The sequence below is a fragment of the Dermacentor albipictus genome, chromosome 7 (genome assembly GCF_038994185.2).
Source record: "Dermacentor albipictus isolate Rhodes 1998 colony chromosome 7, USDA_Dalb.pri_finalv2, whole genome shotgun sequence".
NCBI lineage: Eukaryota > Metazoa > Arthropoda > Arachnida > Ixodida > Ixodidae > Dermacentor > Dermacentor albipictus.
In genome coordinates, this window is record NC_091827.1 from 78,282,417 (window position 1) to 78,303,533 (window position 21,117).

At 45.8% G+C, this 21,117-nt stretch overlaps 1 protein-coding gene and 1 long non-coding RNA gene across 2 annotated transcripts; both read right to left on the minus strand.

Moving 5' to 3' along the window:
- Positions 1-3,063: 3,063 nt before the first annotated feature.
- Positions 3,064-9,177, minus strand: LOC135899017 (uncharacterized). The gene is made up of 6 exons (XM_065428265.2): positions 9,039-9,177; positions 8,198-8,286; positions 7,287-7,320; positions 6,046-6,187; positions 4,557-4,694; positions 3,064-3,302 (listed from the first exon to the last, which is right to left on the minus strand). The coding sequence occupies exons 2-6, from the start codon at positions 8,221-8,223 to the stop codon at positions 3,184-3,186; spliced, it is 459 nt and encodes a 152-aa protein (XP_065284337.1). The 5' UTR covers positions 8,224-8,286; positions 9,039-9,177; the 3' UTR covers positions 3,064-3,183.
- A 3,507-nt stretch (positions 9,178-12,684) lies between these two features.
- Positions 12,685-18,067, minus strand: LOC135899016 (uncharacterized). Its single transcript, XR_010563494.2, has 4 exons — positions 17,877-18,067; positions 17,457-17,545; positions 17,008-17,058; positions 12,685-16,020 (listed from the first exon to the last, which is right to left on the minus strand). It is a non-coding gene; the product is annotated as an uncharacterized lncRNA (long non-coding RNA).
- Between the last annotated feature and the right edge of the window lie 3,050 nt (positions 18,068-21,117).

A 21,117-nucleotide genomic window follows, 5' to 3' on the forward strand; every position in this document is an offset into this window, starting at 1 on the left:
ATACCTTCTTACTGCTTTCACTGCTTCGCATCGAGGGCGAACTTGCTGTTATTCGTAATTTAAATGTTACTTTCTTGAAAAAAAAAACAATGCCGACTGTACCTCTGTCACCAACATTCCTCAGGGTCAAATGAATGTCTGTGTCCCATATTGCTGGGGCATTTATGCAGATATAAAACTCATCCGTACCCAATGAGCTATAGAAGAAATGTCTCATAACTGTGTGGGCGAATATATTTGAAAGACTAAATACGCACACATGTGCCAGCCTTTTGCGAGCCTACGTTTTGAGATGACAGGCCGTAATATCAAATAATGTTGTTACAGGTTAATAGCGGCAATTGCTCGCACACCTTCATTTGACAAATAACGCAACGAGGAGTATCAAAATGAAGTTTAGGTTGAGGCGTAACTTTATCTTTGCATGACAGAAGAAAGAGCAAATACACACTTTTCGGAAAAAGTAAAGAATATAAGTTAAGATATACGCTACAGAGCCCTATGTCCCATTATTTTTTATTACTTTCGCCTCCATAGCCTCCTACCCTCTCACTGGCAGGTACGATCGCACGTAGACCGGTGGTTGCACATCGCCAACGCGACAGATCCTCAATAAAGCGCGCTGAAATGGAACGTAGCATCAGTGTGAATCGGACTTCCTTTTGGGCAACTTGGTAAGGCCAGCTGAACGTGAATATTTGAAAAAAAAATACTGCAAAATGAAAGAAAAAATGACTGAGAAGTGCCCCCACCTCCTTTCACTCTCCTTAACCATGTGTTCTTTCTTTGTTCACGCTCATTTTTTCTTTACACCTTAAAGCCACATTTATCATCACTAATCAGCACTGTTAAAGTACCGGAGTAGGTAGTGCCGTCTCCGATGTGCTCCTATACCGATGCACCGTGCCACATGAACCATCTTCGTCTTTGATAAAACGTGTTGGAAATTTCTTTGAACTGCTCTGTTAACACTATGTAGGCACCCGCTACGGCGGCTTAGCGGCTGTGGTGTTGTGCTGCTAAGTACGAGGTCACCGAATCAAACCCCAGTCTCGGCGTCCGCAATTCAACGGGGACGAAAGGCAAAAACGCCTGTCTCCCTATAAATCGGGTGAGGTGAGAGATCCCCTGCTGGTAAAATTAATCCGCAGTCCCTCTCTAAGTCGTGCCTCATAATAAGGTCATGGTTTTGGCACGTAAAACCCTAGAATTCATGTACCACGTTGGCCTAGCTGAGTTTTGGAGCAACAAAGATGCGAAGCGAAAATGAAGGTGACGCAATATGAGGGGTTTAAGCACTGCATATGTTGACACGCTTTGATACCGCAAATCTTGTGGCGCATGTTGCCGTAGTTATACTGCCGTTGCATCACAAGTGGAGCAAAACTGCGGCACGCCATTATTTTGATTGTTCCCGTGGGAGAACGAAACTACATGGTAGTAGCGGTGTGATGCGGTATTGTATTTCCCTTTGTCGATGTCAAAGCTCTCTTAAATGTTTACGAGAGCATAACGCTTGCTTAGCGGCAGTGAGAACGAAGAACGGCGATTTTCGCGCGAACCCCAATATACTTCTCACCCCATTTTTTTTTTTGGGGGGGGGGGGGCAATCAAAATTTGAGTATCCAAAGAGCGCTTCAACTGAACAACAGCTCATTTGCTCACTGGACGCTACGTGTTTAGTTCATGGACCACCTCGGAGGGTTTATTCGCGGAGGACCACCTGTCGTTGATACTTTCACTTTTGTTTGATGTGGCAACTGGCGTGACGCCACAAAAGAGTTACCGACGTTCTGCCGGCTGGTAAGTGCTCGACCAAGAATAGTGTCCCTGCCTGCAACATTGCATCCACGTGAGTTACGCTCATACAACGTGAGCTGAGAAAAAAAAGAGCACAATTACCTCTGATGTCCGCAGTTCTTTTCACATTCCGAACAGTTAGAAAAAACAAACATTTGCGAAAGATAGCGCAGTTCTGCCTTTTCTGTAGGACTTTCGTCATGAGAAATAGCAATGTCCTGGTATCTAGTCAAAATGGTTCAATAATTACCTTCTAATTATTCATTTTCCTGCACAGCTTCCAAAAAAATTGGAGGCGAACAATAGTGAAATCATGTCTACTTAGCGTGAGTCCTACGACTGCTTAGACTGGGAAGTACACGTGTATAAAAGTTGCTACGAAATACATGGGTGTTAGTCAACATTTTCCTAAAAGCATCGCTCAAACTATTTGGGTTGTTCATAGCTATACCTCCAGTGCGATTTTTGGTGTAATTGGGGAACGGATGTCCTGAAAGTGGTCCTAAATGTGGTGCTAATCTTAGCATTTCAGCTATGAAGACATGACTTCATTAGTGCTCGACTATAATTGCTAAATGAGACGGCATATACTATTGAGTGGTTATTATAAATGGTAACGAATGAATAATTTGTCCTAGCTAACAGGGCATTGCAATTAATTGTTTCGTCGCTTCGAATAATGTGCACCGAAAGTACCAAATTTTACTATACGCTGCATGAGATATAAAAAATATTTACTATAAGTATAAAAATCGAAGCATATGGTGCAAGTGAAACTGCAACTGAAACGCATCCTGCTAATAAGACGAGCTGTAATAGTTCTAACGTAGTCTACTTTCTGATGGATATGTTATTGGTATATGGCAGATATTTTGAAAGATCAGAGAGACAACTCATGATAACCAGCACTGCTACCAAGCCTGTACAACGAAGATTGTATCACGGGGCATCGATACTTGAATAATATGGGAAATATCAGAAAAAAAAACAGCCTGAATAACAATGGTAGAGGCATGCCAGTTTCTATATTTGCGCAAAATGTAGGCATGATTTCATAGAAAATAATCGTAATCTGAAAAGCTGGAGGAATGCCTAAGTAAATAACTGGTTCAAGTCTAGCATGAAAGAGAGCAGCTTACAGTAATGTAGCACAATGATGCAGTGTCATGCTGGAAATACGTACAACAGGATTTGATTTTACCCAGCGACGCAAACTAATAATCCACCTACCCCTTCTCAATAATCAGAACTGTTTATTATGTCAGCAAGTGCTATGGTCTCAAACTATCCAAGGATGAAAACGGATGTATGCGCAATCTTCAGCAGGCACATTTAAGAAATGAAAGCAGCGGACACGTAGTGAGTGGCGCTAATTAGAACAAATCAAGGTGCCCTAATGTACTTCTTGCAGGTACAGTAGCGCTTGTTGCAGTAAAGGCCCATGCCACACTGCCGAGCATCGCGACGGTCGCTGATGCGATTGGAGCAGTCCTCGTCCAAGCCTGTAAAAATAAATATTAGCAACAATGTCACCTACGCCTGAACCTTTATTGTAAGCATAAGTGTACCTGGTGTTTCTTTCGAAGACTTTCCTATTACTTTTTTCAATAGCCATTTTGAAATAAAACGACACTTCCTTCAGACACATGTCGTCCGTGGTAGCAGCTATGGAGTGGCAGGATATACGGGGTAATTTGTCGCTAATTAAGAAAAATGTCCAGTGATGAGCACGTAAAATTTTAACTTACGCTGGATTATTCTATATAGAAAATTGAAGCGAGCACTCTAGGTAAGTCAGATATGCTTTATGATCTGAGAAAATGCAGGTACCCTGTCAAGACATATATGGAGTGGGAAGTCGGCGCGGCGAACGCAACGGTAAGGCAAAGACACCGAGTGCGATCCCTAGCGGTGATCCCGTACTTCGCGCTGGTGTTGGTTAGCTAGTGTCTGTCATCTTCGCTACACACGTCACCGGAAGTGAAAAGGCAGCCGTCATAGTGACCTAAGAGATCGCCGAGGTGGGCGAGTCGTGGTAAGTCTCGAGAGGCGGCACGTGGAGGATGCCTCGCCACCGACGGCACAGGTCTGAAGACCGTGCGATGCGTTCTATATGACGTTAATTTAGGCAGATGTGCGCTTGGCGATGTGGTGAGGGCTTTCATGCTTGGGTAGTACTTTCAAAGTAAGACCAGGTGGACCAGGTGGACCAGGAAAGCGTGCCAGAAAGGAAATAAGGTCTCACTAGATTTTGGCTATGCTAATCTTATGCGCAGCTTAAAGTCAGGCGGGAAGCAGATGGCCATGTTATTGTGGAACTGAGGTTCAGCTTCGAGAGCCTTTCATAGTTTTTTGCTAGACTTGCTTTTAACATCTGTATACATATACAAAGGGAGCTTTTATTAAGCGTTCGTCTGGCGGAATTAATCAAAAGAGGACGCCTACGTTGGCTTTTCTTATAATCGCTTTCGGCTTTGACGCTCCCTAGGTGGCACAAACTACTGTGTAATTCCCTCCTCTTTTCTCCCTCTTGACGTTATCATGAGGCGAACCTACTCACGAAGTATTTGTCCCTCCCCCCGCCCCCGAAAGAAAAACGAAAAAAAAAGCGTTTTCCTGATCTTCAATGTTACTCGCGGTGTGACCCATTTCAGCACTGAGACAAAAGAGAACATGTAACTCAGAAGAGCGAACCATAGCTAGGGCTTTATTTACCAGGCGCCATTATTAGAGCATTAACGGCCACATTCCCTTACCGAGTACAGCGACGCAGGCCGGGCAGCAGCGACACCCAACGGCGAAGGAACGAACCACTCCGTCGCAGGTGGTGTTGTCAGGGGCCGGTTCGCACTTGGTCTCCTTGCAGGACTCGCCGGTGCAGGCGCTCTGGCGTTCTGCGATTATCGCGGCGTCACGCATTCGGGGCAATTCGCACTATTGCACTAGGCAAACAAATGGCCTTACACTCTGCGAGAGCGAGTGATTTGCTTGTTCAAGCAGCATGGGCGAAATGCTGACGTTTTCAATGACGTCACCAGCAAAGCTAGTCGGTAAGTGTCTTGGAAGGAAACAGCCCCATAAACACGACGCGGTCAAGAAGACACAACAAAGCGCGCTACCTACCGAATGAGAAAAGTTCATTGAATGAGAGATGGTTTGTGAAGATCGAAAGGTGAAGAAAGTGCAACAAACAAGAAACAGCAATACATTATTCATTGTTGGAAGCACGACGTGCGCAATAATTGCATAGGTAAGCAACTTTTCCGTCACTGAGGTAAATAGACGGAACCTTGAGACATTTCGCCCTGCTATGATGATTAGCAAGAGTATCGAAAATATTGCGCGCACGTCGCTCGCGATAAGTCACTAGAATGGCGCACAGTTTTAAACTTTGTCTCAAACTCCCGCTTGGCGCAGTCGATGGCAACTGTACTGCCAGTTCGTGCTTGTACCACATTCGAATGTTCCCGCACACGCGCTGCGACCAAAAATACTGGCAGTAATACAGCTATCCACACTACCAAGTGCGTGCGTGCATGAGCCAATGTTTCAAAGTGCGCGTGACTTTAGACTAGGTGAAAGCCAATTTGACGACGAAAGTACTATGAGGCTGCAAGTCCTACTAATAAAAGACTTGGTTTCCTGTATACGTTCCGTTGTCTCAGATTTCTCTCATGTGAGAACGCCACGCAATTTGGTGGCGGCGCGCGCCCAGCACTCACCGTAGCTTTTGAAACAACGAGGAGATTGCTGCGTCAATGTATTCATTAGGCAAGCCCCATGCAAGCAAGTAGTGTTATAGATCCGGTGATCATGCTTGCCCAAGGAGCTAATAATAAAAGTGGCACGATGGACTTGTCAGAATCATCTCATTTGATTAGCTCACGGCTTATCGATAAGGCAGCTCTTACTTTCAGGTATTGAAAAAATAACCTTGAGCCGCGCTTTTGTGGCGATTCCTTTTTCGATGCTATTCCTTTTCGCGCTTCGTCAGTGGCCAGAGCGACGCTCCATCCTCGCTATCGAAAGGACGAGCCGACCGTGAACGGTGGATGACCACAGTAGCATAAAATCAAGCGGAAGGCACGACTGCTCGAATCGCGGCCTTCGTTTTTCATCATCGCGCGGGCGCGAACCAGTGTAGCCTTATAGGCTTAACACAACATAAAAATTCTCAGCCTGTATACAGAAATTTCCTAAAGGTGAGCACGTCGGAATCGTACCCACACTTAAGTTAGTACTCACTGGCGGGATCACCACGATAGTCCCAGTCCGGCAACTCTCCACACCCGGCGTCCACGAAATAGTACATCACGAGCAGCGCCGTGACGCAGCAGCTGGTGACCACGCCGGCCAAGCTGACGCACACCACAAACAATCGCGTCCCCTGCGCATCGATGAAGGTTACTTCGAGCCACACTCGCAAAGGTGTTCGTTCGTAAGGGATCTTTGCCATTGGCCGGCCACGTTCGCTAATAATATCTCTAGCACAAGAATTGGCTGACATTTTATTTTTACGAACAATTCTAGCGTAGCAAACATCTTGCGAATACTGTGTCATTTTTAGGAAACTGAAACGTTGAGGGCTCTATAATATCCTTCGTGCACATGAGTTATCACTTTTGCAACCACTGAGAGCGGATGAATGCAGACGAGAATCACGAAAACAGTCCACAGACGCATTTTTGGATAATTGTTGCAAGCGCACCACAAGAGAACGCTTCAACTCAGTAACTTTTCACGTTCGCGGCAGAGGCCGCCGGCATCATATCTGCCTAATGTCGTTTGCAAGAAACGCGTTTGCATGAATGTCCTTTATCTCACAGGTAACATAAAGGTAACACAGTACGTAACGCCCCGGCCTGTGCAATAGAATAAATATTCTCCGCAAACGCAGACACCCACATACCTTAAGTAAAGGCCGCGCAAGGAAATATGCTGAATGCAAAGATTGGAGCACGTCCACAATATGTCCTTACTCCAGAATCGTTTCTGATAAAAAATTCGACCCATTCTTCATGCTGGACATACTACATCAGTGAAGGCGGCAAGGTAATGGCAGATAGTACTTACTAAAGAAGGCCCGTATTCATACGCTAAAATTGCTTGCACGAGTAACTTTCTGCCCATTCTATTGCTGGACATATTATTCAATTGAATTATGAATTCTAGGTTTTTTATGATCCAGAACCATTGCCTGATTATGAGGCACGCCATAGTGGAAGACTTCTGATTCATCCTGACCACCAGGCGATCTTTAACATGCCCCCATTGCATGGATCACCGGCGTTTTTGTACTTCGGCCCCATCGAAATGTGGCCGCCGTGGCCACGATCTGGTTTCGCGACCTAGTGATCACTGGGCCTATTATTTGCGAAGCCGACCATCTAATGGGAAGATCTCATAAGAACGAAAAGCTTTGTAAGTTCGGCCTCTAATACGGAAACGCGATTTTTTAAACACCATAAACTTTTCTGCACGCTTACCTTTGGCGCTCCGACCATGTCTTCTAATGGCTGGCTGTAATGCAATAAAAACATGCACAGCAGAAATGAAGTGCTACTCTCTAAAAGAATGGGTAGCAGGAAGAAGCAGACAGGAGGTCAGAGTTAAACATTCACATAGAATTTCTTAGATGGGTTATGCTGAGATTGACACTTTAAAATGGATAACGCGTGATTGAATGATATTGTGTACTTAGTACGCAGAAGCTATAAAACAGAACTAACTGTAATTTTGAAGAAAATTTGGACAATTGCGGATATTTTGCTATATAAGCGCGAAATTAAGTTTAATTTATACGCTCAGGCAAGTGAAGCGCCTTTTTGAGCCTACGCGCAGCAAGTTCTCGAACGTTTTTGATCGCAAGTGTTTGCTATTCGACGCCTTCGTTCGCTAATCACATGTCCAACATCCCAATTTTCTGGCAATATGTTTAACGTAGGAATACTTTTTTTCGACCACGAGCCAACTTTTTAATTTGTCGAATGCCTAGAAAGCGTGAAAGCTGCGCGCAATCATACATAACGAAGTGTGCTACTTAAATACATTTTTTTAGGGGGTACTTCGATCACGCAACGGGGTCCTAAAAAGTTTGCTGTGGTACGGAATGTATCGTCCTCCCACCTCTACAAAAGTTCTGACTGCGCCTAAGTGCGTTAGCTCCTGCTGTTCACGACAAGCTGGTGGGTGAAACGACCGAGAACTTGTCCTTACTCTAGGGCAATTAACAAGAGAAGATGCCAGCTAATCACGATGCTAAATTATCTCCCGAAAAGGCGGCCTGGCAATGGTAAAGGGAAGTTACGAACGAAAAGCTCTGTATATTCGACACCTAATACGTAACACCCCACCTCCCATTTAAAATAATATATCCGCTTAATAGAAGCGAACAAACCTTTGTAGTCTCATTGTGGAACGCATGGAGCGTCGTGAGGACCGTGCTGCTCACAGAACGGCCGCTGTGGAAGCTGTCGAAGGTGAAAACTGCAAGTGAACGGTTACGTTAGTTCCTATCAGACAACCATCGCAAATAATTTATTCCTATCATTCCTAATTATTTTGGTTTTATTATTCGCTCGTTGATTCTACCAATACAATACTGAATAATTTCATGTTCTGTCTCGCTTGTGCGTACTGTTATTTTGCTGTCTAGCCGCCAAAGCAACTAAAATATCAAATGCGTTGAAAGCAAGTTTGTCCTGTACTGCACATTTAGGGAAAAATGTCATGAGTGAAGCACAGCGATGAGACATGACTGCGCTCAATAGTTGCTTATACCAAGAATTATTTTACGACGCAATGCAGCCATACCCTTGAAGACAGTTTGAGTGTTGGAAACGGCACGATGAAAATCAACGCCTAAAGTGTGAGCTCGTTCCCATGGGCAGGCTAAAACAGATTTTAAGGTTTTGCGCCTCATGTAGCGAAAACAACATTTGCTGAACTTCAGGATTGTGGACTCAAATGAACCAACACATGGCGGACAAACACGATTGACGCATTTGCAAGCTACTCATTCGTGTTTACCGAAGAATTATGGTTCAGCATTTCTAGGCCAATTGACAGATGGGCCTCGTTTGGACGGGACTGTTAGCCACGAATGACAATACTGCGCGGTAAGATTGTCAGTTGCTCCTCGCAACCTTAATCTCGGCACTGAACATATTCGCGAAAATGACAGTTGACCTCCCGGTAAAGTGCACTAACAGCCCTGAAGGGTCAAACTGCATACTTACTCCTGCAAGAAACTATCTGGGCCTTCCTCCGTCGGGATTCCTGTACTTCGGCGGTGGTCAAGATAGAATAGGTCGGAGAATGACGAACAAGTGTCAGCCCTGTCCTTCCTCCTCTTCTTCTTTCACCTTCATGCTAATAGGGCGGCAAGGTTGTTATTTTTTTCTCCAACTTACTGTTGCCAGAAATTGATGTCCGGGTAGGAAAAAAAGTTTACAGTCAATTTTGCGTGCGCTAACGAGGATGAATACGAAAGAATACGCACTCACGTGCCAATAATTAAAGTAGTTAATATTCTCATTCGAATGCGTTTTTACTTCCTATTGTTTTCTCCCAAGAAGGGTCGTGGGTTCGAGTGTCTTAATTAACTTTGCCCTAATTACATGTACCTGAAATAATTTTCAAATTACCACCAGAGGTCGAGGGTGTCATTGCCTCAATTAACTATACTTAATTCAATGTGCATCAATTCACTTCGCCCTAATTAACACCCATGATCGTGCGTTCGACTCCCACCAGAGGTCGTGGGCTCGACTGCCTTAACTCTACCTTAAGTAACTGGGCTTTTATTGAGCTCACCTTAATTAACAACAAAGGTCACGAGTTCGGCTCCCACCAATGAACGTGGATTCGACCACGGTAGCAAAATAAATTTTGGTGCCATTGAATTTTGGTCCCAACGAAGGTCGAGAGTTCGACACCCACCAAAGATTGTGGGTTCGAGTGCCTTAATTATCTTTGCCTTAACACCAAAAGTTGTGGATTAGGCTCCATCCAACGGTCGTGGGTGGCACCATCAACTTTGTTAACATTGAATTTTGGTGCTATAACGCCGGACGGTCAATTTTTCGATAACACCAGGCAGCGGATTTTTCGACCCATAAGTCACTTACGGCTATCGTCTTTGAAAAAACGAAACATTAAGCACAAGCTTAAAAAATTGCATATGTTTTTATAGTTAACTTCAGCAGAGGAGTTAAGTTTCCTTAGAGTGCACCGAGGGGGGAGAAATGAGCCGCTGTTTCACAGATAGGCTGAAAGCAGCCCTAGAAGCTCACCTTGTCTAACAGGATGGTTGATGCGTATTCGTTATTCCTGTTTTCTTGACTTTCAGGGACAGCGGATTTACAGGTAGGAGTTCTAGTTACTTTTCGTACGACATGACGTACGACATATAGACATTTCTACCGTGGGAACGGCACGCCCGACTAACTGTGTCTTCATTTCCAACGTTTCGGCAGGGGTTCCGCCTTATATAAGTGGGCCGCACAACCTGCCATCATTCATAAAGCCAAGCAAGGCTGGGGGGTATGCCCGCTTCAATCCAATTGCTGGAGTCAGCTGTCTGTCACTGCGGAGCCTAGGCCGTTGGAGCAAGGGCTCTCGAATATGTCACGCGCCGGGACATTTAGCTACACGGTAAAAAATTGCGGGTTATCTATAATAATCTAGGCTACCTACCATAGAGTTTCTCACTACATAACCTCGAGGGAAATCTGGCGCTGCTGCGCTGTGGTATGCATGGGAATGCCGGTATATTGTGACTTCGGATCGGCATCGTTCTCGGAGAGACAGGACACCTTGAAGACGCGCTTGGCAAGTACCGTTCCGTCTGTCACAATGATTTATTTTCTACTAAAACAGCACGTGAAAAGCGGTATTAGCTTTATTATTACGCGAAAACATGTTTTATTTAACTATGAGAATTTATTATTGCGTGTACAACTATGTGTTACGTAAGAAGTATCAGCGGGCCGCTAAAGTTGGAGGACAAACGACAAGATTCACTTTCGCTTTGAAGCAGTTTGCCGTCTGTTATTGCTTTTCTTCCCTTCGTCATGCATTGTAGGTGAGTAAAGATGTAATGTGCGTGAATGGAAACATTTTATGAAGATTTTACTTTGAGAACGTGTTATTTGTGTAGCCATATCCACGTTTTAGACGAAGCCTCTTACAACACCAACCAACACGAGCCTCGCAGACACATATAGCGTCATTCCCATGACGGCACGGTGCCCTCTTAAGAAACTCCCATAGACGGTGGCACCAGATTTCCGTCTAGGTGTTATAGTAAGAAACTCTATGCTACCTACTACGTATAGTATCATGGAAAGGTTCTCTGGCTCTTGAAAAGCAAGACACCGTAATTTACTGTAATCATTTGAACTTATTCATGCCGTTCAACGTTGCGTAACCAAGTGACGCTTGCTCACTGGCATCTTTTGGAATGTTGATTCTTTGTGTTCTGACTGGAAATGATAGGGAAACCACACTCCCTGAAGCTTTGAAAAAAAAAAAAGAACTGGGCTGCATTCTACAATGTGGTGGTGGTTGGCACCACCACACTGTGGTATGATCATGATCTGCTAGACCAATGTAACATAGCCTCCAGCTGGATTCAGGCGAGCCTGAGTACGACGCCGTTGTATATGTTGTCGTTGCTGTTCCTTTCGTCGCTGACCGTATTCGAGGTGCTCTTCAGGCGTCCTGACTGTGCATGGGTTCCTTTGCGTAGTAATCGCGGCGTCCGGCCTAGCCTGAGCACGACGCCGTTGAGCAAATTGACGTAGCTGTTCCCGTCGCCACTCATCGTGTTCGCGCTGCTATCCAGGGATTCTACCTGTGCGTGGCCTTTCAATGGCGCTATCAGAACACACAATAAATCCGTTGCTAGGAGGGCTCGTCTTTTGCATGTGAAAGTGTGGTTGCGTGACCCCCTGCTTCATATGCTACAGCTTCCGCTTCTCGGCAACATCAGCTTGTTGGATTCTTATGATACGTTACGTGAAAGGGGGCAGACGTAGCAAATGAGTCACGAAACGTAAATACAATATAATAAAAATCGCATTACGCAGAGTGACTTTAAACAAAGCAGGCAAATACGCTAAACATGAACTTTCCCCAGCCTCCACAGCCTACATCGGTCACTTGTTAAAGCTCCGCCCAGGAACGAGGGCTATTCGAGAAAAAAAGATGCTGAGAGTTGCCAAGTTGCGAAAAAAAAATAGAAAAACGCTGGCAGTGTTGATAGTGATTGCAAGGTTCAGCGTGATGCTTGGACTCTTCGGACGGTGCTGTTAATATACGCTGTTGCGACGTGTAAGCACCACGCAGCACGCAAAGTAACTGCTGTAGGGCAGAAGGAACAACGCCCTAGCAGCTACCAGGCGTCTGAAAACACTGGCGCGATAGCAGCGCTGGTAGTGGCATCGTGGGCGTCGCATTGCGATGGTGCGAGGTGTGACGGATATATGGTATACCTTCACGGTTAGTAGGTGCCAGAACGTACACACATCAGCTCAGTTAAGAACGTTCGCGCGCGCAACACTCTTGAAAACAGTGGAAGCCAGAACACCGGCCTGGCTCCGTCACTGAGGCGATAGGGCAGAGCGTCGACTGTGCGTCCACTTCATTTCCTCGTTTTTTTTTTCTGACCAAACTCTCGCGGCGTTTGTGGACACCCTGTAAGCCTCCGCGCGTATAGCTCTGTACGCCCTGCAATGTGGACTGGATGATAACGGCGGGGACGCCGAAGACGTGAATGCGCCTCGAGCGTCCGCATAATTACTGTCACAGTTGTTGACCAGAGACGCCGTGAAGTCAAGTATTTATTCGGACAACAACATGAACATAACACACAGCAACGGTTCAGTGGCTTCGCCTTATAAAGGGAGCATGGGTGCAGCCGAGGCATGCGATTGGCTAGCGATACAATAGCACATGTGAACAATGACCGCGTGCATCAGATACGCGGCGCACAGTAACAAGAGAATACGCTTGATAAACGTTGCACAGATACAACAACAGTAAAAGCACACATCCAGTTATAGGCACTGACTCATGGACGAAAAGCGCACTGAGCCGCTAATGCCATTTCTGCACGGGGACGGCTTCCGCGCGCGCGCGCGCACGCACGCGCGCACGCACGCACGCACGCACACACATACACACACACACACAGACACACACACAAAAGACATTCAACTAGCGAGACAACATTCTTGCATTTATTGACGAAAAAGAAAACACTGGTAACAATATGGAGCAGGGTTACGTGGCGAGTGGAAAGTGGGTTCGTTTGTGAAGAGTGTATAGGGCGCATGCCATATTACAGAACGCAAAGCAGCCTTCTTACTAGAACTCTGTTCGTGTCGGTATGCAGAATGACTAAAAGGTGGGTTATTTGTTGTGCGGATGCGTAGTTGAAGCTATGCCTGAAGCGGGACGCAGCACACAAGAAAGAAGGCAGGCGAAAAAGCGAGACATGGCTTGTGTATTTTCTTCGTCCCTTTTGTCGCGCTAAGCCGGGCTGCCCAGCCCTAGTTAAAGGGAAGCTGAAGCGGTTTTCAATTTCCATGAATTGCTGGGATTGGGAAGAACAGACCTAATAATTTACGGTTCCGAAATTTTTTTCTTCGTTTTGTTAATATAAGGGGCGAAAATCGCTTTCTAAATCACCCCCGCGGACACGCCCCCATCGCTTCCCGGAGCGCCGGGTGAGGAGGTTACCAGAGGAGAGAACCGGCGAGAGTGACGTCACTGGCGGGGACCGAGCTGCCGGACCGGCGTGCTGGCATGCGCTGGCATGCCTCTTTCCGTCCTGCGCTTTACTGAACGACGCTACGAGAGATTTGCCGCCGCCGCCGCTCACGTTTGTTTTGCGATTTTCGTAAACTGTTCTTTCCTTCTGTGCTGCGTGAGTGCCTACAGCCAAGGGCGCCCAACATGCCCTCGTTCTGTGCAGCAATCGGCTGCGCGAACACACGCGGGCGAGACGATGTGGTGTTTCACAGGTTCCCGAAGGACAAGAAGCTTGCAGCGCAGTGCGGTGAGGAGAGATAAGTTCGTGCCGACGAAATCAACTGTGCTGTGCTCGGACCATTTCCGCGATAGCCGGATAGCCTTACGACAAATGCGGAAACGCGTTGTTGCTAGCGTTGCTATACTCCGTTTCATACATCAGGTGCAACGCTGTGGAGGCTTGAGATACTTCTTGCAGTGGCTGCGTTCGCTCTTAGAAAAAGTTCGGTGTTTCTTGACCCGATTTTTGAGAAAACTCTTCATATATAAGCTCAGTTCTGAATGAAAAAAAAAAGAATTTACCCATAGAAACAATCCGTGTACTTATACGGCTGCTAACACGTTCTTTTAAATCAATTTTCTTTTCGGCATTCTTCGCGGCAGCTTCACGTGCATGCTCGCGCGAGCAAATGCCGCTGGCACGCTGCGAACCATAGACGGAAACGCGCGCAGTAATAAATTTTGGTAACCGGATTTCGTGCGTAGCTTCCACAGCGTTGCACCTGAGGTATAAATTGGAGTATAGGCTTGCCTAGTGACAATCGACGTACGGTTGCAGTTATCATGTTTACCACACGGCGGTGCTAAAACTGCCTAATATCTTTATGTCAACACTAGCATGGAGCGCGCATACCGATTCTTGATCGAGCCACAATCGCAAAGTCGTCAAACCATATTCTGAATATTGCACATATAATCCCCCTGACCATCTCGATCTGGATGTGTATGATAAGCAACTTCCATGACTGTACCTCGCAGCACTGCATGTGCGCGCTTTGAAACGCGGCACTTATGTTCGCGATCGTGTATCAACGCTCAGAAAACCACGGGACTTCAGACAAGCAGCGGCGAGGTGCTTGACATCGCGGAATTGTACCCGTAAAAAAAAAGCATACGTAACAGCTAAGATTACCAACGCGCGAGAAGGTGCACACATCGCTCTCGCTTTTGGCACACTCAACATCGTCGTTGCCGCCATCGTTTTCCGTATCGGCTGTCGGTTCGAACATGTACGGCGAAAATACAAGCTGTCCGAGACAGCGAGAACGTTCCATAATGCTTACAACTCAGCTATGCAGCCGGAACAGAACAGCGTGCTACGCTCTCAAACGGCGGCGCCGACCGGCGACTGCCGCCACTGACGTCACAGCGGCTCCGACCAATCACGGGCAACAGCGGCGTTCGCGCGATACCCTGAGGCGCTGGTGCGCGTTTTCATGAAAAAACAGCCGCTCGCGCTTGTTTCCGCCCTTTTTGAACGAGATATTCGTGTTCAGGGGACTCAAAACTGTAGAATGCCGCAGAGAACTCATTTTTTTCGAAAAGTGTTTCAGCTTCCCTTTAAGTATCGGATTCTATATGTCTGTGAGCCTGTGCTTGTGTAACAACACTTGTAAAGGTCTAATATTACACTCTTTTAGACTGCTTAACAAGGAAGGGACTTTCAAGTCAACCCCGCCGTCCTTTGGAATAGCATTGATTACACTAAATGGCAGTGTATATGGCCCGTCAAGGTATCATGTAAGCATTGTGTGTTCTATTCATAATAAAAAGGAAAATAAACAATGCGCGCATTGTGGAATAGGATGGACTTCTTTTTATTAATGATTTATTTTTCCTACAATTTGTCACTGGTCTTTTTTTCTTGTTTGAATTCGACACTAACATTTCGAATTTTGAGGTATATACTGATATTGTATTTTTCCTCCCGTTATGTTTCCCCGTGTTTCTTAATTGCAACATCTTTAAACGCGTCCGAACTCCTTTATCAAAAATGCTTGTTTCTAATTGATATTGCTTGTATATATAACGACGATATTTTGGGTTAGACTGTTACTTATCAGGTTGGCATATTAATTCTTTTATGCTATTTTTTGATCGAGGCTTTATTTTCTGCTGCTCTGCGAGTGTCACATTTGTACTTTTATGATTATTAGGCAAACGAAATACAATTTTCAATTCCACAGCCTGCTAATTCTCGTAACAGAGCTTGGTGCAGTCGTGGTCGCAGGGTGATCTCACGCTTTCCTTCATGGAATCGTTGACAAAACAGCTGTGCGTGCAGCTTGCGTAGCAGCTACTGTAGCAAACCTCCCGAAGTGCAGCCATGTTTGTTCCTTTGGGTACGCATGCGCACAACCCGTCCTTGCAGGCCCCAATGGAGAAAAATGGACACTGGGCGTTCTGCGGGGTCACGAAAAGAGGAAGGCGTGAGGGATGTATCGCTGCGTTGCTTAGCCAGTTGTCTGAAATCTTATACCTGAAATGTACTTTTGCACAGCCACCCGATTCTTCCCCAACTCATCTTGATCTTCAGATAGGCGTAATTGCCGATTACAAACGCCACCGTCATCATCATCTACTTCTTCATTAACATCAGGGACGATGGTGATTTCAGCGAGAACCAGCTCGGTATATTCATACCCTCCTCTGTTTTTGTGCAAGGTCTACCTTGCACAAAAACAGAGGAGGGGATGAGGTTACTGAAATAGCCGCACTATTTCAGTAACTGAAATGAAGTCTAGCAATCTGAAAGCAAAAGCATGGCGTATGGAATAAACCTGACCAACCGAAGACTCAACTGAACAATTATAATTTTTTTTTTGCTCTAGATGGATGACCAATAGTGCTTCGTTTTTCATGGCATGAAGAGAAACTATAATTCGTCAAAAAAACCGCCAACACACTAAGAATACGGAATTTCCAAAGAAAAAAGAATGCAGTGCATATATTAAAAAGACGCGCACTTTTTAGGTCACAGAAAAAGCGCCAGAATTGATTTTATGCGATGCAGGCGCGCAAGGACACGTATGGCTGTTAGATTTCCGTCGCAGCAAAATGTCACCACTGTTGCCAGGAATTGAATACGCCATCTCGTGGTGCCGTAGTAGGCCGCTAAAAACACGTGCTGTAAGCTATGCGTCTAGATTATTGACTATGAAACTAACAGAGCTCCTACGGTGTTTTGCTTCTTTTAATAACACGCTAACAATTTCGCATTGCAACAACAATCTGATTCTTGTTAGGTTACAACAAGCTCGAGCACACTGTTTTGATTATGCAATAGTTGGTACTCCGAAAAACAAACCTGACACAGCAAAAAAAAAACATCTCTTTTGTGTTCAAGTGCATGTCAGACCTATTCAACATGCCAAGTTCTTGATCACTTACATAGCAGAGGTTTCCGTTTGCAGTCGTGTGATCAATGCAGCCTACGTTCCTCTGAAAAAGAAAGCAAAAAAAAAACCATACGTGAAAGTATTTTAAACAGAAACAAAAAAATAACTTTAGCTTCCGCTAACATTGAATTTCCGTGTTGTTCAAGAATATCGCTCCGTTCAATCGCATCCTATTTTCTTGCAAATTAGTAGTAAATTAGAAAGGTGACAGATTGATACGGTAGGTTGTCATAAGGATTAGGAATGTCAGCGCGACACAGGACCGGAGGACGAGTAACAGTACTTGTCCATGTTTTCACTCAATCTCTATTCCTGTTTTGTGCTATATCACCAATCAATAATAGTGAACATTTGCTATGTTTTTACCAAATATCAATAATAAATGAGTACATGTCTGAGATTTTTCTTCATAATGAATCTAAAAAAAAAAGGAACACTCACCTTAACTCTCAAAAGCGGTGAGGCTTGCGGAAGGGAATTCGTTTTCTCGTTTAGGTTGTCGGCAACAGCCAGGGCCGTCGCTCTTGGTGCTGAAAAACAGTTCATTGACCTTGGCGAGACAAACTTACGCTTCAGAAAGAAAGACTTCTGAGGAGAAAGGGATGCTTTAGAAAAAGCAAGCAGTAGAAATAGAACCGTGAATTTATATGACTGGGGGTGTCTGTAGCAGACACGAGTGGTTACAGTAAATCGTCGAAACCAAGCAGTATCGGAGAGGGCAAAGCCAAGTTTCCGCATAGGGGGGAAATGAACCGCCAGACTAAATGAGCGGCTTTGTGCGTTGAAGGGTGCAGACATCTTACTTCGAGTCGAGAATTCACTGACATAAATCTTGAGGAGGGATGGACTATTCCTTCTTACCGACAAGTGCGATTATGGCGATTGATGATACAACCAGGAACGCTTCTTTTGCGTCGGTTGGCATGACGTTGCTTTAGTTGGCACTGAGCCACATAAACACGCGCCTTGTTTCCTCGTAATCTTCGTACGAGTGCAAAGTACTTTACGCTTGCGCGTGCGGTCCCTCTGCGCAGCCTACAACTCGGACGGAACCATATTATATGCTTCCCGCGTTTCCCGTTGTCCAAACGTGCAAGTAGGTCGTTCGTGACAAACTCGAGGCGACTCGCTTCTTGCTCAAAGTTTAGAAACAGGAGCCGGGGCAACGATCAGCTGTCGGTTGCAGTGTAGAGGAGAGAGAGAGAGCTTGATTTATTCTTCCGTTGCTCGACCTAGTGATTCACGGCTATCCTCTTGCTTATGCCCTGGGGAACAGTAAGTGAGAGATATGCAAAGTCTTGTTCCAGGAAAACGCTAAGCGCTTACGTGTTCGCAGAGAGGGCTGTACAATGCACTGGTGTTTCTTTCAATATTTTTGAAACATTTTTTCCACCCGTTCTTCTCGCTTGCGCGTAGTGGCGCGTGAAGAGTGTCTACAGTGGCTAAACGTGACCGCCGTGCTTCACGTTTGCAAATGTATCCACTTCTATATTTTTTATAGGCTTAGTTATGAAACGTGAAGGAAAGCGAAACAATCCCAGCCGGACAACCTAAACTGAACCACAGAACTTCATTTTTCTATGTCATTCGCTTGGAGTTGCCACACGGCCGTAAAATCAAAGTAGGATAATACCAGCTGAACATTGTACTCGCTGCTTCCGCGTACCTGCATATCGAGCAGAATCAGGAGATTCTCTTGCATTCGCACTTTTTTTTTCTGGGGGGGGGGGGGGGCTTCGATTTCGCATCACCAGCCCTTGGAAAAGAGGCGACTCTTAGTGCCAACGTACAGTCGCGCACCATCTCAGAAACGTGGTCTAGCGAGCACGCTACTGCGTTTTTCCTTCATTTTTGCGACAGGCTTATACAGGAAGGGAAATGTTCGACAACTCCTAAGAGGCGACGACGTGTGTAACGCCCTGCTCACTTTAAAGGAAAAAAAGTCACCAACAATGACAGGAAAGATCTCAGGATTTGTGAAAGAACAGTGGGATTGAACGAATACTACATATATCACTAATAGTTGTCCAACTATCAAGAAAGTGCTATATAAGAGTGATTTAGCTTGTCCGGTGTACGGGTGAACGCAGGCGGATGGGGCGTGGGAGAGTGGGGAAGGAGGCGTAAATGTGAGCGTGCTAAAGCCCCTTAAACTTCGTAAAGTAGTGCCACGCTTTGAAGAATACCACCTCCTCCTTGCGCGCTCTGGCCGAGGCCGACGTCGCGTCGCTATTGGCCTAATAACATCACGTGAGCCCTCGCGCCGTGAATCAGCGCCATTTTTGCTCGAGAAGCTTCTACGGAGTGGCGAGGAGCGCATGTTGGCGTCGTTGCTACGCTCGAGCAGTGTAGGCGGTGCCACGGCCGAGGAGGCAGCGTGAAAGAGAGGAGAAACGAGGAAGAGGAAAGGCGGAGGAGGAGAGTGTCACCACTTTACGAAGTTTAAGGGGCTTTAGAGCGTCCTGCATGGTGCAGCCACCTGGTGGCGCAGAGTTCAAACAAACAAAAACAGCTAATATTTCAGTAATCAATTGTATTCTACTTTGTTGTGGGTGTAAATTCTTGGCAGCAACACGATTACGCCATTGCCGAAAATATACACCAGCAGCGACGTACAATACCATTGATTAATGCACTATTAACTGTCTGTCTGTTTGAGCTCTGCACCACCAGGTCAGAGCTTTGAGACTGCAGGTTTGAGACTGCATGGTGCAGTCTCAAACGTGAGACTGCACCATGCAGGTCACTCACGTTTACGCCGCCGTTCCGACGCCCCGCAGGCCCCGCCCGCCTGCATTTACTCAAATAACGGACACGCTAAACCTCTCTCTAGTCAGCCTATATTCCGCATACTTGAAGTGGGAGTGGTTGAAGATGAAAAAGAAATCACCAAAATATAGAGACCGACAAAGTTGGGAAATATATGTTCCTAAATTTTCTCTTGTGAAGATTCAGTTTCACCCCATTTCTTGTATCTTCATACTCATGAAAAGAGTAGAGCATCAGAATGAATTACAAGCTTTTATTTTTTCAGGAAGTTTGGCGAAGTTTGTAGAATGGGGACTTAATGCGATAACTCTCTGCAGGGACATCACATATGGGAACATCAACCATTCCTTGTCTAATATACTTAAAAGCATCTATCTAGCCACCAGAAGAAAATAAGGGATGTAAATAATTGCGAAAAACGATGAAAGAAGGGAACCCACTACAGGACAACATGCTAACGCCGAGCGCGAACACCCGATCATCTACATTAGAGCTCTCGGTAATAATAAACATTGCGCATACCACTGACAGGCGCAGCACATATACAATCAAAAATGTTTCAGATGTAGGCAACACGTTTCGCAAGCTATTATTTCTCTTATAAGCTGTTGGTTCTTTACCCGCTGTCTTTGCTTAGTTGCTTCGGCGTTGCGCTGCTATGCACGAAGTCGTGGGTTCAAATCCCGGCCGCGGCGGCCGCACTTCGATGGGGGCAAAATGAAAAAGTGCTAAAAAAGAAAGAAAAAAAAAACAAAAACTCCCGTGTACCTTGCGCTGGGCCCACGCTCAAGAACCCCAGGTGATGGAAATTACGGCATGCACTACGGCGTGCCTCACTATCAGATTGAAGTATTGGCGCGCAAGCCCATGCAAAAAAGTTTAGTTCTGACGAATTATCTGGGCGTCTGCAATTGTGCATATTCAAGGTGCGAATGATCAGCTCGGCCCACACATTATTCCTCTCACAATCACGTTTGCTTACTACGAGAATGACGACTCGACACTGACTTGGGATGCGGCCGAGCGGCAGCTTTCGCTTTGCTTCCTGCATGTGTTCCGATACCCTCGTGCTCACGTGCGCGTTGAGTTAAGCGGCACTCGCGCAAGTCGAAAAGAAGGTGCGCTGATTACAGAGTGGTGCTCGTACATTTTCACGCCCGTGCTCTACATGCTGGCAGAGTGGTTCTAATGGAGGGCGTTGCCGTGACGTCATTGGTGGGGTGTCAGAGCAGGGCTCGTACCCACTAGGAAATGAGAAGTGCACCCAGCTAAATGCAAAGAGGGAAAGAGGGAGAAAACCAACAATCAAAGGTACAAATATTATGCAACTTAC